Below are 22,629 nucleotides of genomic sequence, written 5' to 3'. Positions count from 1 at the left end.
GTGTTTTAGCTTCTCGCTTCATAAGACACCGGCACCTATCTGGGATGGGACAACGCTTGGTTTTTCTTTTCTTTTAGTTTGCTCCTAAAGCATAAACATGGAATGAGGGGTCAATTATGGTAGCTTTGTTTTACCAGGAACTGTGTTCTAATAAAATATTTACGTCACCCGTCATTATTTTCCCAAATGCACTCAGTGTTCGTGTCAGTGCTCCTGGCCCATCACTTGTTGTACGGGACGCAGGCCGGCAATACCACAGTTGAACACGCAGGTCCTGCCAGGGGCTCCGCAACATCACCTTCCAGCTCTGTCCAGGTCCCCTTCTCAGGACTGTAGCAAATGGTAGAAGATTTGTAGGCTCCCTGGTAGTAGAACAAAATGTCATATTAAATGTGGCTTTGGTAAAACCCAAGTCACACATCAGCTCTAATGATGTTTGAAGTGACTCGGGGTCACTCAAACTTAGAAGCTCTTCAAGAGGTTTCAGTTTTTTCAGCACCCAACCTCTGAAAATCAGTCTCCTTTACAAGCACCTCATATGCAGAGCTGTAAGCACACAGTCCCAGCATACAGTCCCATCAATCACTTTTTCAAAATTCCTTCTGATTTTTAAATTACTCCATTATCAGCGAATAGAGTGTAATAATAACTGATCCAAATAGAGAAGCACAAAGGTAAAAAAAACACTCCATGTTCTCTATACGCTGAAAACCAAGTGAACCTGCCCCTGTAGCTAATTCCCCTCTTCTCTCCATCCCATGTACATACTACATGGACTGGCCACAAGAACTCAGAAGGAACAGAAGGGTGATTGTAGAAAGCAGGTACACACCATACTCCAGCTGTAGCCTCCTACAAGGTAAATACTGTCATCAAGGACTGCACAGCCAGGGCCACTGCGACCTTCCAGAATAGGAGTCTGCAGGATATTCCACTGGTCACCTTTTGGATCGTAGCACTCCACAAGCATTACGTCGAGATGGGAGAAACCTGGATGAGGGCATTCAGGAAAGAAAATGTGTTATGACTTACTGTTTTATTACTTAATTTACTGTTAAACTTATTAAATTATAGTTACAATTATACTACTACAATTATAACATAATTGTAAACATTTTAAAGAAAATATCTTCATATACATTTAAGCCAACTTCTGCAACATTAAAGCTTTGTTATTTCAGTTCAAATAAATCTGTTGAAGGTTTTTACCATTAGTTCTACAGTCTTCTACAAATCATGAGTCCATATAAAATCTGACCACATCAGGAAACACTCAGTAATAACTTATCAGTGACACAAGCAGATTCAAACAAAATTCCTCCTTGTCTACCAGTGCTAATACAAGTTTCACCATGTAGGAAAAGATTGTCCTGGCAGTCTTTCTCAAAATTCAGCAGATCTAATCTATTCAAAATTGAACAGATTGAATTTTGCTCAGAAATCAATGTCTAACAAGTCCAGGGAGAGCTTAAACAGCTGAAGCCACTTGGTTCTAGAGGGACAAAGTGCTTAGCATGATGGACATGATGTGCAGGACCAGTTTCAATTTTCCAGCTGACTTAAGGTATACTCTAAAGCACACAGCTGGGTTAAAGTCTTTAAGGCAGCAAAAAAATGTAACCACAAAAATGGCGGTCCCATCTTTCCCTGGTAAGCCAAAAAATGCTCCAAGCAACTGCTGCTGTTTGATCACCAAAGGGCAGAGGGATCTCAGCTCAAGATTCTCAAGCTGTATCAGTTAATATGAATTAAGTGAGCCAAACACAGACATTGAACACAAGAGTCCTGGTTCCTGCTCTAATTTTAGGCAATTCCCTATTTCAAACTACCTTCTTTATCAGAGTACTGCAGTAAAAGTATGGCTTTCTTAATATGCTGAAGTGCTTTTCTTAACCCATCTGTCTTCTCTTCAAGGTATGACAGCAAAGAGAAGATTTTCTGTAAAAAAGGGTATTTGGTGATATTGGCACTTCACAAGGGAGCTGTTTGCTTGAATATTATTTATGTCTTGAATGAGTATGAAATAATAGGATATAATTCATAATAATATGAAATAATTACTTGCTGCTTTAAGGTTTTCAAGGCACCATAAAAAGGCCACTGCTGTGCACCCAGAAGCTGTCAAAAGCTCTGTAGCAAACTGCAGTATGCACATGACTGCTGTGATGTGGTAAATGCACAGCTAACACTACTACACAGTTCAGCTTCACAAAGGAGGGCTTTGCCATGGAGCCCTGCTATTCCCAGCTGGTGGAGAATTTGTAACATTTCATCCACATTTCAGTCCCCTCCCTGTACTTGCAGCTCTTCCTTTTGTTTCACTGTACAGGAGAAACCATTTTTTTCCAAAAAGTTCTTTTACCAGAAAGCCACATCTTTCCAGAAGCCTGGATGTTAAATACCCCTCACAACAGTGAGCAGTTCAAGCACAACAAAGGCACTCAGGACAACAGCTGCAGAGGCAAAAATACAAGGCTTATTAGAAGTAGGTGAAACTACGTGGAAAAAAAAAAAGAAGGAGGCAGAATAGAAGCAATTTAAGCCTCTGCAAACCAAAGCATGTGCTTTAGCTTGAGAAGAGCTGTGATAGGTTTTACTTTTGTAGGTGGAAAAGCCAACACTGGGAAGCACTGAAACCTGGCAGTTGTTCATGCCCAAGCAGCTTTTGCCCTCTTCACCTTATAAGGTCCAGTCCATAACCACCCATCCCAGCTGGGGTGGGGAGGGGAGGCACAGCAGCACTGAGCCTGCCTGCAGGCATTTATGCACCAGTACTATTTATCAGGGAAAATTTACATCTGGGACTGTCCCTGGCATGCTCCACAGACACTCAGCTCTCCAAAAGCAGCATGTGGCTTTACAGTGTCATGGGGACCCAGGGACTGGAGTCAGACATGACCTGGTCTTACTTGCAGTTAACACATTTTTTGACTTTTTCTTCTATATTATGATTTTATCTTTTGTTGTTGGGAGTATTTTATTTTTTTTGGTTTTCAACATTAAAGGAGAAAGAATAAAAAAAGTGAATATAAACTATCAAGTATTATCACAGGAGAAAGGAGCAGGAGGTGTGCTTTTTGTCTAAGTGGCTGGATTAAGAAGCATCTTTAACATCAATGACATACAGATATTAAGATAAAATTACCAAATGCCTAAGCTATAGTTATTTTAATAGGAGACCTTTTCGAAAGATGAAAACAAGAGACCTCTAAAAAGAATTATAATAAACAAGCTGCATTTAATACTAAAAAGGGATTTAAAGAGCCTAGTCCTATTATTTAATGGCTGGAAGTTTGCTTTTTTTTTCTCTTCATTAAATCAGGAGCTTGGGTTTTGTGTGATGCTCTGAATAAAGCTCTCTTTAACTGCACATTTTGGAAAATTATTTACAGAGGAAAATATTGCTGGTACTTTCGGGTCAAAGAATAATCTGTTTGTTTCATTGAATTCTTGGTAATGACAAATTGTCCATGCTTTTGAGTAATGGAAGCTCCCATTTTTATTATCTAAAGCATTCATTACTCATATATTTAATGTACTGTTATAATTTTAAAATAATTTGCATAAAATGTTTTTAAAATTGCTGGCTCAAGTGTCCTGTTAAATTGTGTTGCTTGGCTTTCAATGTATTTAACAGTGACTGCCTAACAAAAATATTCTTTATCAGAGATGTGGGACACTGAGATACTTTTTTGCTATTAAAAATGTGACCTTTCAAATGGTTCCCTCCAATTGCATACAGTCGATCATTCATTACAGCCAGAGTGTGGATTGCTCGTTTTGTGTTCATGTCCTGTTTTCGGGCCCAGACGTCCATCACAGGGTCATAGCAGTACAGCCAGGGGACGTATTCTCCATTGTGAACACCTCCTGCACAGTAAATACACATCAGCTCATTAATAGAAATAAAGGCATTGTGCTGCAGCAGGGATTTAGCTCTCTGGTTTTGGGGTTCTGCTGTTTGTTTATATTTTTATGGTGGCTTTGGGCTGGTTTTCTTGTCATACAGCAGGAATTACTCAAGACACTGGCCTGAAATATATATCTTGCCATTGTGGACGGCTCCTGCGTGGGCTGCCAGGGGCTGTGGCAGCGAGGACACGTAGCGCCACTCGTTTGTCTCCAGGTTGTAGCACTCCACGCTGGACAAGTAGCCAGTTTCGTTTCTTCCACCGATGACATACAAGTTCTTGTCAAGGCGGCAGGCATAGAAACTGGCTCTCCTGGAGGACAGGGCAGAGCAAAACAAACAAGCCAACAACAAACCAATTAGCCATGTCAAACATTCCTTTCCCCTCTCCAGCTGACTCCCTGAACTAAGAGAGCTGCTCCTTCAAATGCTACATCAGGGAGAAGTAGCTTCCAGGAAGCTTCACGTGCTTACAGCTATCCTAGAGACTGTGGCTGCTTTGCTAATCAAATACACAATACTCCACATCAAAAAATACTTCATTTTTTGTGTCAAAACAATTAGGCAAACATAAAGCGGCCAGAAAATACCCCTTCTCAAAGCTGTTTGTTTCTTTTTCACACCCGTGAAAGATAAAAAGGTGCTCATTAATGTATGGGGCATTACCTTGTAAGGGATACAACAACTCAGTAAGACAAAGTGAAAAATGAGGTAGATAATGTAACAATAATAAATTATCTTGACATTCACTTTCTTTATGGTCCTTCAAGGGTCATTGTTCCCAATTTACTAAGAGAACCACATCATCAAAATTTTTCTTCAATTATCATTTTTTTCTTCCTTCTGCAGTACTGCAAATAGAACAATTTTCCTCATGCTAGCCACAACACTACATTTCCACCCTTTAACTCAAATGAGGTCTGTCTCCATCCAACTAACCCCGATGAAAGTTTTAGCCACCTGTCTGCTTTTACATGCAACTCAGGTGTGTAGGAAAACAATTAGATTTTCTGGCGAGGACTGTCAAGCTTATATTAGTTTGTCTTCCTCGTGCCTCCAAAATCAATGGTGAGTGTTTGTTGCTGAAGTAAAAATTGAGCAGTAGATGATTTTGAGAGACCTCGGTTGGTGTAATCCACTCCGGGGAAAGCTCCCTGGATCATTCAGCAACAGGAAGGTTTGCTAGAGACCTTTCATTTCAAGCTGCAATAACATGAGAAAGAAAATTGCAAAAGAGCACAGCTGGGCTAGGATGAAGAGCTGAACAAAATATTGAAGGAGAAGAGTTGTCAGTCCCCAACATAAAGTTTTCTCCTGAGTGAAACCAGAATGACATGGGAGCCCAGAAATGAGCAGGCAGGCCAGGCACAGCAAAGTGTAGCTCTGACAGCTCCTGCAAAGCAGGCACTCTGGAGTGTGGCTGTAGCTTGCCAAAACTTGCTCTGTGGCTGATTCAATGCACTCTGGTTCCTGCCCAGATGCCTTAATTTGAATCTGGGAGCAGCTGCAGATTTCACTCCTGAATCATGCACTAAATCTTGGGGCCTTGATGGTCAGCTGCACCATCAAGGACTTGAACCTGCAGACCTCTGCAAAGCATTTGGATGAGCAGTGGCACACACAGCATCATCAGTGAACAGCTTCCATGTCCAACTCCTTCCCGGGCTTCCTGAGAGCCATCCTGTGACCAGGTGAGCTGGCAAAGTCTGGTGTGCCCTGTCCCTAACCTGGCATCTAGCCAGGCATGTTCAGGAGCATTTTCTTCAGTGAATGCAAGAATAAGATCTTGCTCTTTTGCACAGCTAACTATTTTCACAAAATTTGTAGCATCCTTTAACCTTTTGGAGAAATTTTCCTCTTAGTTAAAAGTCTGAGACTGGCTGGTGGTTTGTAAGTTGGAAGAGAAGTCAGGCAGACACCAAGGGATACAGCCATGGAAACAGCAGGGCCGGCTGGGCATCCAGGCAACAGATTTGATGCATCACTGCCAGTTTCTGACCTTACTTTTTGGATTTGGTGCACACCTGACAGGGCTTCTCACCAGCCAGGGTCACTGGACATCTCCTGTTCACTTCTTTGCTTTCACCCTGCCTGCACATGGGCAACTTGGATGGTGTGGGACAGAACCCCTTTCTGAGTGGGGCTGGGAGCTCCACCATAGGGAAGACTTCTGAAAAAAAACTCGGTGGAAATAGCAGGACAAGAATACTGGCAAGTGTCTCCAGATCAACTGATGAATTAAAAAAGACTATTTAATTTATCTGTCAGTGGGCAGATAGAAGCTGATGGCATATTCTGCTCTGCATGGTCGGGCAGCAAATTGTGCATCTATGTTTTTAGCCTGATATTCTATGGAAACAAAGCTAATTTGATTACACTGTACATGTACCCATGTCTGACTACTGTTGTCTCTTAAAAAAAACCCCTTGCTGACTGATTTCACTCTAATTTGACAGAGGCTATAGGTGTTACAGGCAATCAAGTGTGTATAAGCTTTCTGAGAATATGGGATGGGCCAGAGGCAACACAGCATACAGTTGCCCCAAAAGTAGGAAAAGCTGCAGAGGTCACCTCCTATTAGATATGAGAGTGCCTGCATAGTCAGGTACCCATTTTTCAACCCTCCTGTGTCCAGCAACCACAAAGCACAAAACCAGAGGGTGCCTGTTGTCAGCGCTCCCACATCCACTCCTCTGACCTTCTCTGCTGAACCCATTAACAAACTACTCTCAGCATGTTTTGCCTTTTTTTTTTTGGTCAGGTTTAATAAATAGAGGTAGACACAACTTGCATACACTATTCTCTTAACTAGTTTTTCACTGACGATATTCTGTATGTGTACTCCTGGTTTCATCCACACAGTGTCACTATAAGGAGCAAAAATGAAAGCATCAGCATACTTCACTCTTCTGCTTGGATGTGAACATTCACTCAGTACCTTCTGTCACAAATATTTTAAGCTTTTGGGGTTTTTTTAGTTGACAATGATACAGTGTGTAAGGGCATGCTGTTACAGCATGCAAAGGCATGTTGTCAAGTGATGACTTTTAAACTGCTGTAAAATATGATTCGGATTAAACTGTAATACAGCAATCTTTGCATGACAATGCAAGACACTATCCATTCTAATCAGGTAACTAGAATGTACCTCAGGATCTGAATATGGACAATAAGACAATTATTTTGTGATTTTCCTCAGGACTTGAAAGTACTTGATGTTCACTGGTCTCCTAAATGCTTTTCCTTCACACCCCTTCACCCAACCATCAACCCAACCAACTTCTTTCAAGTATACACATATAAAAGGGAAGATTTTCCTCATGATTTTCACACATGATGAATTTATGCCCTGAAACACCAAACAGATCTACCAGTCTGAGATTTAAATTTACCAGTGCTGCTACTGATTGTCACAATATCTAGACCTGATTTCAGAGTAATTTATAGAGTAGCATAGCATGCTTTGCTTTTTAAAAAATAAATAATCCTAATAGGGGTTGACGCTACTATTATTAAAGCCAAAGACAAAAATAAAATGTGAATTTTTATATTTCTTTTTCTGTGCCTTTTCTCAGCCTCAAAGACTACACTGACCTGCTCCCTTCCCACTTCCACTTGTGCTTCTTCAGAACTTGGTACAATACCATGCTTTTAGCTGGTCTTTAAACAAAAATGTTATACTCAGAATATAAGAAAAAGAAAGATGTTTCAAATACTGTTTTGCTCCACACACCTTGAAAAGCTCTGTGTTGAGCTGGCAAGGTGCAACAGTTCTGCCTGAGGTGTCCAGCTGAGATTCACACCTCAAGCTCAGATACAACTGCTACAAAGACTGCTCCTTCAGTAGCCATTGTAGTCTAACTGAACTGTTCTCCAAAAAGCTTCCAGTTGTTATGGCATCATCAGGCAGATGTGTATTTCCAAAGCTTATGAGTCATTTGCTGATTCTCTAAACAACAAGCTCCTGAAAATAGTATGTATTTTTCAAAAGTGTTTATATTTGGGATGTTCTTCAAGGGAAAAGGAACCAAACTCAGCTTTAAAGAAAATACACTGGCAACATTGAATCTATGATGGGATTAGACTTTTCTTTATAGCTCACACAGTAAAATCAATCAGATATGGATTCTGGCATGTGAGATAAAAGTTTACTTATCAAATATTTCATACAGATTTTTGACTTGAGAATATACTGCCTGTGAATGAGTCCCACATTTACCTGGCAGTCATTTCAAAGGAGTTATTATAGTCTATGCAGCCAATTATTCTCAGACTAAAATTCCTAAATAGGTTTTGACTTGATGGACCATAATGACTCAGAAAAACCCATTTAACAGTCTGTCTTGTCAATGGTGCCTGCATTATGCCAGCAGAGACAGGGCATGAGCCTGTACTCCTTGCAGGGGGAAAATAGCCTGTTGACTTTAATGGGAACTTTATCTCACTAAAGGAGCTAGGAAAGAAAACTGCATAAAAGCTCTCTCTTATTTGCATGATCTTCTACAAACTGGGCCAGTCCATACCACTGGAAGCTGCAATAACCCTGAGGAAGTCGTTAGGACTGAGCAAACAAACCATCAAAAACATTTTAGAAAGTGAGTGTAAAATCTCTTTTTTCCAACAATAGCCCTAAAGCTTAGGAGCTTTTAAAGAAAAACAAGCCCATGAGCTATGTATCCTGAACAAAAGAGATGACAATTAAGGTTGTCATAGCAAAGCCCCTTGCAGAAGGAACTATGTATGAGTGGACCATTGTATTCCAGTCCCTCTGCAGGGAGCTGTGGTGTTCATACATTACAGTTTATTACAGGCAGGAGTGGGGGGCACAGCTGAGTTTTGGACTCTTGGCTGAAGGCAGCACCTGAGCACAGAGCCAGTCACCTGCTGCATGGTTCTCCAGGGAAACACAACTGGCCAATGTGGAGGTAGGAAAATTCCTACTGCCTCCTTTCTCTGACCCTCAGCTCCCTACTTCTGCTTTCTGAAGTTTGCCAGCCAAATAAACCCAACTGCTCAGCCAGCTGCCAATGCCCCTCAGGAATCTGGCTCGGAGATACCCAGAGGGCCTGATTAGAACTCAGATTAGGCTCCACAGAAGAGCTCCAGGCTCCATACAAACACCAGCTGGTCTCCTAGTCAGTCTCCCAGCTCAGCAAGGATGACTTGCCTGGTGATGCCCACTCTGATTCCCACCTCCTTCCTCCCCCATGCCAACACCTAAACTGGCGGTGACTCACTCTAGGAAGCTGAACCAGAGGGGAAGGTGTCCCTCTGTTTTAAAGTAAACAATCACAGCTGTGAAGGTTATCCCACAGTGCTGGTGGGAATGAGGGAGAAGGCTAGGTGCTGCCAAAGCAGGGACTTAGGTCAGTCAAACTGAATCTTGAACAAAGGTCCTTCAAAAATTCTGCAGACTGACATTTTACCCCTGGAAATTTGAAAAAACAGTCATATTTCCAAGCATCTCATAAGACACACCTTGAATCACAACACTGCACTGAATTCAATATATTTCTGACTGCCAGACACCTGAATAGTGTAGACAGTTAACAAAAAAAAGAACTGTAATAGTGGCATGGAATAAAGAAAGCATTTGAGGGAGACACTGTGAGATCTTTTGTACATGGGATCCATGAGAAGATGGGTGTTAAACTGAAGGAAGGACACTGAATATTTTCTTCAAATAACATTGCAACTTTGGATCTTCTGCCTTTGAGATTCTTCTTACAAAACATGAACAATTCTGTTCAGGTTTATGGAATTTTTTCCTGTGAGGGTGGCATTTGGGATCCACAGTTCAGTTTACATCATCTTTATAAGTCATTGCTTGAGTCCACATCCACCTTTGCTTTTGGTACACAGCTAGACTAAAACACAAGCTACTCTAATATGCATTTACTGACAGCAACTTCACTCAAAGACCACCTAGGACTGACAAGTGGAGACATGTTCAGGAGAGCTTTTCATAGCTGGTGTGGTGAAACAGGATGGAGTCAACATGTGAAGGTTTCAGTTCCCTCTAAGATATCTGACTATAATTACTGCTTGTTTACTGCCAAACTCATCATGACACTTCAGTCAGGGAACATGACAGGACACTATGGAGACTTCAGAAAAATCCTTCAGACCGTACTCAGGCAACCAGTAATTGCATAAAGTCCATGGCTTTTGCATGAGTTAGCACTGCAGGACTTGGCAACTGGAGTTCCAAATTTGGAAAGTTTTAAAAATTAGAAGCAAATGGGACACAACTGCATGCTGCAGCTTTGTCTGTGCTTTCAATGCTTCTATAGGCCTCCTTATTCCCAGAACTAAGCCAAACCTCAGCTGCCCCTAGGATGAGAAAACAGAAATTGAAAAACACATAGCAGGTTTTTACCTCTCTTGCATGGGTGGAAGTTGTATCCAGCTGTTAAACCTGGGATCGTATCGGCTAACAAAGTTTGTACTGTGTTTCCCTGTAAAGATAGATTATTTTGACACTCAGCTGTTTGTTTCATGTATTTAACATCATGATTGTAATATATATTACATATACTTCACAAGTTGACACCTTTTATGAAGGGTTCCCCCTTTTACAACAATGTATGATTACACTGTGTGTACAGTAATAATTCAACAAATGGGGCACTGCAAGGCTTGAATTAGCAGTCACTAGCAGTAAAAGCAGATAGCGATTATTCTTGGTCTTTGTAATAAGATCTTGAAAATGTGTATTTAAATTTACTTACACAAGCTGTGGTATTTTCACAGCCACAATAAATCACGGCACTAAACAAAATTACTGCCCAAAGAGGGCATCCCCACAGTATTTTTATGACTAGAATTTTGTCAGGTTAAAAAAATTAAAGGGAGAACACGTTCTTTTCTTTCTCCTTACATCCTCTCTGTGTGGAACATAGCAAAAACCCATTGTGCAAACAACCAGGAGCTGCATAAGCCATCAGCATGGGGTATGCAGTGTTTGCACTGGATAGTTTATTCTACCATGTACTTTCAGTGTAAGTTAGAAGGAATTACAGATGTGCATCGAAGGGGGAATACACTCTTCAGAGTTTTATTCCAACTCTGTTAGCTAAAATATGAAGCATGAGCAACATACACCAGCTAACTAGCTTCTCCCTGCTGTCAAGCCCAAGAACTGTGTTCATGTCTTCACGATATTAAGATTTCACCTTATTTTACATGCAGATTGACACCAAAGCAAGAAAACTGAAGCAAGAGAGTGCATGGCAATTTCCTGTAACACCTGAGACTTCAATAGATGAGCATTTTGAAAACAGAAACCTTTGTTTATGTATGTGTGACTAAAAAATTGAATTAGAGGCTTCACAGGCCAGCAGAATAACCTAACTGCGTATGTCACAGTTCTATAAATGGTCACTGGGCATTCTACAAGGTGAATATTTTTGCATCAGACAAGCCTCTGCAGGATTGGCTCGCTTTGCCTGCTTCATTCCACACTTACTTCAGCATGTGTAAATACACCATCAAGACAGTAGAGAAGAATAACAATACAGCTAGAATTTATAGTGTAATAATTTAAGTTCATGTTCTACAAGAAAACAGAGAAAGAAACCACACTGACCTCTTTGGAAGTAAACTGATTCCCCAGCCATGTTATAAGCATGTTCTATATGAGGAGGGTAAAGCAGAAGACTGATGAATAATGCAGCATTTCCCTTCAAATCCAGCATGGTGCCTAACGAGGACCATGCTGAGTGCCATTCAAAGATAAGACCATCTCAGCACCACCTCAAGACACAGGGTGAGATTCCCCTACTGTAAGGGCAACTGGACCTTCTGCCACTGGGCTTAGTCAAGTGAGGCTTTGCTTTTGGTCCTTATCTGGATTCCTTTAGTTTACACGGACAATTTAGAAAAAGAGGCGTCGAGAGCTATAAATTCCATAAGCAGCAAAACAGTAACAGCAAGCTTGAACAGGTTCTAGGTTCCATTGTCTAAGACATTTACTAATCTCTTTGTATTCCAAAAAGCAGGAATTCAAAATAATATAAATATTGATCCTAAGTTTAAAATTCTATTTTTTTTTTTTTAGGTTTTAAGGCTGTTGTATTAAACTACATCCTTCAGAGTTACTGGGACTTCAGTGCTCATTAGTTATACAACAGCTTGTTCATTGTTGTCATACAGATCTACAGTTTGGCTGCCTAACATGTGTCATACACATACTCACTACAAACACCATGTATGTAGAAGATTGTAAAGTGCAGGGTAGAAGAAGGGTTTAGTTAGCCTAGACTGGGAGTGCAGGATACAAATCTGGGTCCTTCACAGGAAGGGAGATGAAATCAAACTAGAACAGTCACAGAGAAGAGCTACTATGGCAACAGGAAGAACAGAAAGTTTACCTTATGGCAGGAGACAAAGAACTTGGCCTGTTGCACCTAGAAATACAAAAGCTGAAAGGGGATAGGAGTGCTGCCTGTAATACTTTAGGGGAACAAATCTCCAGGAGGGGAAAAACTGTTAAACTAAAGGCCAGCCTTGGCATTGAGACGAAGGTGATTTAGACAGTCAAAGAATACATTTTGTTGGGTATCAGAATAAGGCTCCTAGTCATTTAGAGCAATTGGATTCTGTAACAGCTTTTCAAGAGAAGTAGTGGGGGCTGGAAGTCCAACTGCTTTTCAAATGTAGCTAAGAAAATTTACAAAATGGGATTGTATGATGCCTGTGACTGCAGGAAAAGGACTTGGTGACCTACTTAATCTGCCTGATGTAACTGGTTAAGTCTGGAGTTTAGTTTGAAAGAGAACTCTATGTTTTTCTTTGCTCATCAGCCAGGAGATTGCACATCTTAGGATGCATCCATTCTGTCAGAACACAGAACTTGGGACGAGCGAACAAAAATCAGGATTAGCGAATCCGGATGATGGCACAAAAGGAGGCAGATACTGTTCTCTGCTCTGCAGCCATGCTAGAAGGTGATGGCTCTGAAGGTTATGAAGGTTGGTCTTAAATCCATGCCTATGTTGTGCACCCTGCTTTCATCAGTGTTTACTCATGCAAGAACCCCTTGTGACTGGAAAGGCATAGCTACTGGAGGATGCAAAAATGTGAGAAAAATGTCTCCCATACTTTGTGGGTTGTCAGCAAGTCAGTGGAGCATGAAGGAGGCATGAGCACTCCTTGGGGTCCACACAGTTTCTGAAGAACCAGATGGTTTGATGGCTAAAGCAACGCCTTACCGTTGCCACCATCTCTAATATAACTCTTTACATTGGAAAAAACACCTGGAACAGTCTAATTTGAAGCAGAAGCTTTGTAAAGCCTCGGCAAGATGAATCTAAGTAGGTCCACCTGAAGTCCCTCCTGTGCTCTGAGGATAGCACACAAGGGCCTTTACATAAATTCAAGTGGGCATGTGTGAGCTGCCCCCATGTAGCTGCACATTTAGAGCAAAATGGTTACAAGAAAGAATATGCGCAGCACAGGATGTAGTTTATGATTTCAGGTTCACTTTCAGTGACAAGATCCATTTGATAAAGAGATCAGTGCAGCAATGCTCATACCTTTGTTATGGCTATCTTCTCAATAGAAAAATCCCAGCACTGGTATTCACAGGTCAGGGAAATTGGAAGATGTCTTCATCAACATCTTCAGCCCAGTTGACCCAGATCTAGGCAATCTCAGGCCTTGGGTACTATTCATCTTACAAACAACTGTGTTTGACTCCTGTCTCCAATGCAAGATATGCACCCCTTCTACCATCTCTCCATCACCTTGCAAGTCAGTTTCCACATCTTCAAAATGTGGGTAATTACACTTCTTTTCTTTTACCCTTCATGTAACATGGCTATTTAATTATAAACTGTCTGGAACAAGGTCTGCCTGTCCATATGCCTACCACCAAATACAACAGGGGTCCTCACTGGATGGATGTGGCCGACAATCCTAAAAGAAATTGTCATTAGTGACACTGCGCTGTCTCCTGCTTCTAATTAAAGACATTCAGCAATATTCAACAACAGAACTAAGGGGCCCTTCTCCTAAGACATATAGTGATATTCTTAACTACACCAGAAACATGCTTATAGGGTGGCCTGGATTGTTTGTCTCAGGTTTTAGGGAGTGAACAGATGTAACAATTTTCTATAATTTGGTTTGGTGCAGATGCTGCAATGGGGCATTCACAATAAAATATATGCAGTATATGTAATTTCAGCTGGATCCTCTGGTGTTTTAAAGTAAAAATGTGTACCTGCAAGCTGTTTTATGGTTTCTCAGTCATAATTATCTCTGTTACACAGACTGCTACAACTACAACTCTTTCTTCATGTGCAAGCTTTTTAACAGTGTCTTGACAATTCTGTGAATTTTGCAAGGCATGGTATTCTCCTTTTGCTTTGCTCAGAAGCCTGTTAAATTGTTTAATTTCTCTTTGTGGTAAATTTATGAAGTAATCAAATGAAAGAAGGTAGCAGCAGATAATCTATATGAGAAGCTCTTGCACAAGACTGAAAAAAGGATCAGTTTAAGAATCTCAAAGTCTAGATAATTAACACATTAACAACTTGAGCTGCAAGTATCTTGTTTGACAATAGAAAAGAAGCATTCATCTACTGCAATTGCATTATTATATTATGACTGGAAGGAGCCTGGAAATGAAGGTTAAAATTCTTAACAGCTGCTGCCTGGTGCATGCACTTGAAAGAGTCTCTTCTGCTGCCTGTGGCATTTCTCAAGGGATGTGGGAGCTGATGAATGACAGAGATGCTAATGCTAAAGTACCAAATATTTATTACATCAATACCAAAGAGTAGCCTTTACTAGGTTCAATAATTAGGCTGAAGGTCCTCAAAATCCCTTGCTAATCACTACACCAGCTGACCTGACAGCCAGGGAGGCACAGGAAGGCAGATGCTCCCTTTGCCTTTTAGAGTTCTGTACATACCATTAGGGTTCCACTGGTCTTCTCCTCCCAGCACGAACAAGAAGTTTTCCACTTCCACGACGCAGTGATGGGCACTGTTGTATGGCATAACTGCAAACAAAGCAAGAATTCCTTGTCAGCTCAGGACACTGATTTTATCAAATGTTTCCTCTTTACCATCTGTACGAAATAATATGAGAATGTCACCCCAGGCATGTATGAACACTGACTTTAGCAGCAGACAAAGCCACTTATTAGTAAACTTATGCAATTCAATGTTGCAAATAAATTAAGGAAAAAATCAGGAATTCTGGTCCCTCAGTGCCCCCTCACCTGCCCAAGTACCATACATGCTGATCTAAAAATAACTTGTAAAAGGGAAGTTGCATGATATTTCCCTGAAAATAAGCAGATGCTAGGAATCCTAGTATGCTAGAAAACATTAAAAAAACCTCAGCCATGCTTTGTTCTGCTGGTAATGTTTCCACAAGAAGAGTCAGTATGTTCAGTAGCTTTCTATTACACAGCAATGAACAAGCTGCATTTCCATACAGTTTTAAGTTCTTAAATTAAGGTCCTGCTGATTTAATGCCTTTTCCAAATGTATACGCTTAATTTCCTGTACAATGTCATTAGCAGCACGATCACACATCTTCTATTCATCTAATCAGGAAGCCCTTTGTTAACAAAGATCAAAACTGTGGCATTAGGTTTACAACATCCCTTCTTTGGGGGGGAGAGGTATCATGATTACTATGGACGAGCTACAGATGCAAACATTTATTTCTTAATATTTACTTTTTCCACTGCAAATGGTAAAATGCAAAAACAAGGATTAGATGTACATGGCACAGATATTACTGCAGTGTGCCATACCCACTTTAATGATATTATATACCCACTTATGATATTATATGGAAAATGCAAACTTATACAGCATTAGTTACTATACCACATAGAGTAGTTTTGGCCCAGTGGCACCAGTAGGAAAAATGATGTCCTTGTTCAGCTCATCATATGGGCACCTTAAATCTAGGTGAGGACAAATGGGGAGGTGATGTGCATGTACAGGCAGGGAACTTATTGCTTGACACGGATCAACAGAGCACTTAGGAAACCAGTGCAGTGGGAAATCAATATGACTCAGGGCCAGCTCTTACTTTGTGCTCTTTTGCCAATGCCAAAAAAAAAAAAAAAAAAGAGAGGCAGCCTATCTCACACTTGGATTATTTTGGGTGATATATCTCTCATTTCATTTGTTTTATTATCTTTTATTTTTCTCAGAATGCAGTTGTGCAGTATAGCATATGCAAATAATAATAAGAAGAAATACGCACAGCTTTGCTATTTAGGACACATTTTCTTAAAGATCAAGTGGGCTCATTTCAGCTTCTTACTGAAGTTTTTGCCTAGGCAATGAGGAATAAATAAGGTATGTTTTTAGTTTCTAGTGAAGGTCGAATATCTTTTTCATAGTCTGTGCTCTTACAAGTCATGTAAGTGAAGCAGTTCTCAAATTAGGCAGCCAGGTACAGTGAAAGTTCATTAATTAAAGTTATTTGTTACTCATTTAATTTATATTAACTGGGAACTAATCTCACTGCAAAAGATTTTTATACTACCTAGAGATTCCTACAGTGTGATGAAAGAATGAGGTCTGTTTTTGCTGTCTTTTGAGACACCATATCATCATTATCTCACTCTTTAGTCTTAGACATTTTCCTATTTTAAAATCTTCTCTCTCAAAACCACAGAACTTTTCTTGATTTTGTGGATGCTTGTGGTAAATAAAGAATTTGGTCTCTCATGAGAAATTTGCTGCCTTTCTTAGATGTTTTTTGAGACCCTTTCTCTCAAGAAGAGACTCCTCAGGATCAGTCTGTAAGAGCTTCAAGTTTTAAGTAATACAGTGCTCTTATTATGGTTTCCAATTAGGTCCAAGCTGCTGGCTGCACCCTCAACATCTTCTATTGGCCAGTCTGAAGAGCTCCAGCATTTATAGGAAAAACTGTCTGCAGGCAGCACACATGCATATTTTTTTCCATTGTATTTTCACTTTTGCAAAAATTTATGTTTATTTATCCACCATATTGACAAAAACAGAATCAGCAGAGGAAGAAATTCTGCTTTAAGCTTTTCTGCTGTTACCATGCATATGAGGTATGCAATAAGACTCCCATAATTATTATGATAATTAAACCTTGAAAACTAATGGCTTAATCCTGGCTCCTACTGAAATTGATGGCAACATTCCCACTGATACAGGATTGGGCCCAAACAACCCAAACTACCGTCCATAACTCACAGGAAAGCTAAAAGGAGGCTTGCCTTAGAAAGAAGGGTAGTATTTGGCCTTCAGAAAGAAAGGTGACTGCAATAAAACACTGCAGACCTTTACTGTGACCTTTGTTTCTCTCAGAGCTTTGGGGAAAACTGTTCTTAGTCTCATGAATCTACCCATTGGACTGAAGGGAGCTGGGCAAAACAGGGAGAATGGAGCAGCACTGTGGACATCTAAGAGGGAAGGGACTCCAACTGAGAAATCAACCACCTCACAGTGTTTCTCCTTGACCCCTCAGAACTGGGAGTTACAGACAGAAATCAAAAGAACAATTTTTTTTTGTTGTTATAAAATATCCCTTGAAAGCACAGAAAACTTGCACTAAAAACCATGATTCTTGTGAATATACACCCAGATAGGACCTAACTTTCATAGACAACAGTCAAAATTACATGGCAATGGGCATATTAAATTCAGTATCTGGTAGTAGCAATCTTCTCAAACTCACTGGGCTTGCCAGGGTGTAACAGGAAGAATTTGGCCCATCACACATTCTGGCCAAGCTGCTGCTTTCATTAATTTTATATGAGTCTTTGTCTGCTGTTCGGCTTTAACAGTGTGAAAATCCCATCTTCTCATTTTTTTATCTCAACTCATTGGAACACCTGCCTGCCCCACAGAAAGGGTATTTGAAGAGAAGTTTGTACGCCACGCTCAAACACAGCCCTGCATGAGTTTTTAGCGTGTCAGTCAGTGAGTTAGAGGGAAAGGGTAAGGAGAAGCTAATCAGGATGAAATGAGATTAAAGGCTGTCTAATTTTACAGCAACTGTGATCCATCAGCCACTGTGAAAGTGACAGTGGAAATGAATGATGGAGACAGACAGGTGGGGCTGTACATTTCACTGATTTATCCTCAAATGCACTGGGCCTTATTTTATTGAGTGAACATGACCGCATTTATCATGACTGTCATCTAAACCCACTTCCCTCCATTTAAAAAGGTCACTTTACTAGGAGGGAGTAGGATAGAGGCACTTTCAAAACAGATTTAAAATTTAATAACACATGTTTATAAAACCCTGGGCAAAAATTCTTAACTTTATTAAAGACCGATTTAAAAAGAAGGCGAAAACACTGTTAAAAGGAGGAGAAGATAAAAAAAGCCATGGTCATCTGAGAAACATGCCAAGGTGATGGGTGCCAGGGAAATATGTGAGATAGACAAATATAAATAGAGTAGTTGCAGTGGGCAGAAACCACCTCTCCTAAGTCCCTGCCACTCACGCACATTTCCCAAAGCTCAGGATGCCCATGCTTTCCTGCACCAAGAGCACAAACAGGTGCAAACAGCCCTGCTGAAGACAGCACTCCCTCCAGCCTCATTCCCTTTCACTGATGTATGATTGGTAGGAGACACCTGGTAAGGTGGGAGGAAATTTCTCAGGTACAGATCTGTAACATGCAAAGCTGTCTAGGTCAAAACCAAATGGAAGACTTATACTTGAGAATGATCTGGAAGGCAGTGGAGTCCAAGACTGCAGTGGTGTTTGCTAAGAAATACTTCACTACACAAACATCTGTGACATTGTGCAGGAGGTGACACTCAGTTGCTCTTCAGATACAGATGAGGAGGAAGACACAGCAGCACTGCGTATCAGGATAGATATCCCAAGAAGAAATTCCTCACATATGCCAAAGCTCAGCTAACAAAAAGTACCAGACAATGTTCTGGGACCTACTGTCAAAATCAGAGACTACAGGTTATAGCCAAATGCTCATGAAATTAAACACTCTCAACTATGAAGCCTGTGAGGTCAACCAGATGCAATGATGCTTCAAAGGCACCTCCATGATACAACTCATGCACCTAACAAGCAACGTGTGCTCTTTGTCTTACCCAGTTTTGCTTAGTTTCTGCCAATTATTGCACATTTAGGAAACAGCATCTGGTTGTTCTCCACAAATTAATCAAAGGGTCATCAGTTCCTCCTCCTCCTTACACCTTTCCCCATCTATTGTCGCTTCAACACTAACTACCAGGGAAAAAGGGAAAAGTAGAATAGCACTTCTCAAGACAGAAGGAGAATGAGCTCAGGTCTCAGGAGATCTGAAATCTGTGATACAGGCTATACTGATTCCTCTGCTCTGCTAAAAACTCCTTCCAGAAATTCTACTTAATTCCTCTACTCAAAAAAACCACCCCAAAATCCAATACTAAAACCAACCAAAAAACCAACCAAAAAACCCACAAAACCCCCCCAATCCCTAACCAAACAAAAAAACCCCCAAAATAAAACCACAACAACAAAAACCCCCAACACCATAAATTTTTCACTGCCCTGAAGCAGTCAGCTGCTTGAGATACGGGAGGTACTGTAAGGAAAGCCAAGAAATCTCTTCCTCAACTGCTGCACAGCTTGAGCATAGCCCCTTCAAGACTCAGTACACACCAAGAAGTCATGCTCAGCATCTCTAATGACCTGTGCAGATGACGCAAGAGAGTGTTTCCAGAACAAAGATGTCATTATCAAAGGACATATGGATTCAATAATGACCTTCCACACTATTAACAGCCTATCCTATTGACTACATAATATTCAACTACAGCTTTTTGAAAACTGGTTATTTCCCTGGCTCTGAAGAGGGCAGTGCAATGAGAGATGTCTCTTTCCAGCACAGAAGGCACCCACAGACTCACTTTAGGAGACTGTGATTTGCTCGTGGCAGAGACACAATATTCATGCAGAGACACAATATTCATTTCATTCCCAAGCTATCAGCAAAATGCTGGGCAGACCACAGCTGGTCCAATTATTTCCTGAGAACAAAATATCAGATACTGTTCACCTTTCTGTGTTTCATACATCATTTGCAGAAAGACTACGCACTTATTACAGAATGTTACTTGTTATTTCTCACCAAGGAGGTTATATAAATAAACACTACAAATCCTCTGTGAATTGTTCTCTTCAATTGCTTGTTATTTAGTAACTGTGGAGAAAGACTGACCACAACAAGTATGAAATTCTAGCCTCGGTGAACGTGGTGGTAGTTTTAAAGACATCAGATATTCATCCACGGGTATTTTCTGCTCAAAAGGTAATGAAAGAAAGTTAAAGGAATGATCAACGTAGATGGAAAATACCCCTGTTAATATTCCTGGCCAAACTGCATTCTGTCACCTCAAATTCACGGAAATACATGCAAAATGTTTTTTCTAGTAACATACCAATGCCAGCCTTGAGTCTGAGCTCAATTCCTTGTGGAAAGGCTGAGACCATCCAGCATCACTTACCATAAGCAGAAAGTCTTATGATGAAGCCCTGTGTCTCAGTCACCTTTGAGGGATTATAACTAATACAGCTCTGATCCAGCTGCATCACTGAGAACATCTTTAGCTCAGCTGGAAACCTCACCACCTCTTCCTTCCCATGCCAGCTTTGTGGCAACTTCATCCAAGCCATCACAAGTAGGATGGGCACAGAGCTGCTGAGTCCATCTAGGATACAGTCCATACTTCTACTGAGGCTACAGGATAACATAAGCACCAAGAAAGAGTTACCTAAGCAGATCAAAGTCCATTCACAACACAGTGAATGACAGTTCATGTCAATTACAGTATTTCTCATTGTGAAGATATTTCTTAACAATTTTCTTTTTCATTCAACTGTCAAGAGTTATTCTTTTATACATTCAGCCAGGATTTTTTAACACACAGCCAGGTTTTTCCAGAGGTCAGGGAGTTCCTTGGTTTAGTTGTTTTAGTGAGCTAAAATTTTCATATGTGAGCCTCTAAAACAAGACACTTAAAGTCATGCTGACACAACAGATCAGGCAAACATAACATCAGGAATAGCTGGCATGCTCAGCTCCCTCCTGAGATAAATTGTTTAAAGTTACTTGGATGCAAGTTCTGAGTACAGACCTGTCTGTTTCTGCAGGTGAAATTCATCCTATGGGAGAATGTTCTATTGGGTTTTCAGCTACACATACATTTACCAGCTTGCATGGACCAATTTTATGCACACATTTTCAAAGCTGCAAGCACCCATTTGGATTTCCTTTGAATAAAGCTGTCTACTTGGATCAACAGTGTTTAAATAAGGTAGATAAATACTGCACTCCCTCCTTGAAAACTGATATTCCTGTATCAAAAACTTGACACAATCTTCCCCATGAAGTGCATAGAAAACCTATGCACACTCTGCTGCGTTCCCTGCTGCCTTCCCCATGGGAATGACTCTGTGCAGCTGAGCTGCTGATGCAGGTCTGAGAAGCTCTTGTAAGTGAATACACCAAAAATCTTGGCACAACTTGCAGCAGAGGATGCATGCATGGTCCTGCAGAAAGGTTCAAAGTGACAATTTTTCTTGTTTTATTATCCCCTGCTTACCCATCTACCTGCTGAAGGTTGCCCTTCACCATCCAGATGCCCCACGGATTTCCAGAGAGCATTTATCAAGGGACACTTGTCCACCACCATGAGTTCTGCAATGCTACCCCAGTGATGGCTGCCCCCCAGTAGAATATCTTGTGTACCTACCCAGGCCTGGGTTTACAATCGCTGAAGTGGAGCCCAACATGTATTCCTGGGAAATGACATCTTGTCACATCATAACAGTCTCATGATGTGACATTTTGCACAACAAAAGCTTCTCATGGACGAAATGATGAACAGTCCCTGATGGGAGAAAACCACTGCAGAGTTGCCAGAATGCTCTGGAAGGAAATACTATTTTGTCCCAGCGGGGGCTTTCAGATTCTCCAAGATGTCAGCTCAAGGACATGCATTCCCTTCTCCAACAGTGCCACAGGGCAGAACACTGTAACCAGGAGTGGTGTGTTAATGCCCAACTGCTTGTGACTGGTCAGGTATTCATTTATGGCCCAATTTCTACCTGACCTTGAGATGCACACTTCTCCTGCTCTCCTCTGACGGCAACCTTCCAAGCCCAGAACAATCACAGCCCCTCTTTGTGTTTCCCTGGCTGGATCTTGTTGATGCTCCTTGGGGACCCATGTCTTTAAAGGCATTCATCACATGCAGCAATATCTTACTTGGCCCCTACTACCCCAAGTCTTCCACAATCTTCTCTCTCAGTCTCACTACTCTGCTCTCAGCTCTTGACTGACATAAAATTTTAGAGTTATTTAGGGTTTTGTTTCTTCCCACTAACTCTCAAAGTCATTCCTAGGAAATAAAAATGTGATTTTCCATTTGGAAATCTCTACATGGAGGAAGGATATACCTATATTTCACCCTATTAAAAAAAGCAGTTTTGATACACCTAAGTTCATTCATAACAGATGAAATGGAATTCACTGCTAAAATTCACTGCTATAGATTTTTCAAGTTTTCACTTTAAATACTTCAACATTTGCAAATGAAAGGTTTGTTTATCATAAAGTCCAGCCTATACCTAAAGCACTAGACCTAAAGCAGAAGATGGTGGAAGGATCTGTCCAATGCCTGCCACCTGGAAAAAAATCTTCCTTTCCCAGAAGACATCTACTTCATATGGGTATCTGAAGAAAAGCC

The 22,629-nt window shown here is 40.8% G+C and overlaps 1 protein-coding gene across 1 annotated transcript in view; it reads right to left on the bottom strand.

Annotated features, from left to right (window-relative positions):
* Nucleotides 1-221: 221 nt before the first annotated feature.
* The window catches only part of KLHL14 (kelch like family member 14), a 56,620-nt gene continuing 34,212 nt past the window's right edge, over nucleotides 222-22,629 (bottom strand). The window contains exons 3-8 of the mRNA XM_054285322.1: nucleotides 14,829-14,918; nucleotides 10,290-10,368; nucleotides 4,033-4,223; nucleotides 3,712-3,870; nucleotides 833-990; nucleotides 222-362 (exon numbers count right to left, since the gene is read on the bottom strand). Coding sequence (XP_054141297.1) covers nucleotides 222-362; nucleotides 833-990; nucleotides 3,712-3,870; nucleotides 4,033-4,223; nucleotides 10,290-10,368; nucleotides 14,829-14,918 — 818 coding nt within the window. The remainder of the gene's footprint in view (nucleotides 363-832; nucleotides 991-3,711; nucleotides 3,871-4,032; nucleotides 4,224-10,289; nucleotides 10,369-14,828; nucleotides 14,919-22,629) is intronic.

Source organism: Melozone crissalis, unplaced genomic scaffold, assembly GCF_028551555.1.
Source record: "Melozone crissalis strain CALT ecotype California unplaced genomic scaffold, PUWL_Pcris_2 ptg000042l_1, whole genome shotgun sequence".
NCBI classification, from domain to species: Eukaryota; Metazoa; Chordata; class Aves; order Passeriformes; family Passerellidae; genus Melozone; species Melozone crissalis.
Note: the sequence above shows the minus strand (reverse complement) of the source record. Positions and strands in the feature narration are given on the sequence as shown.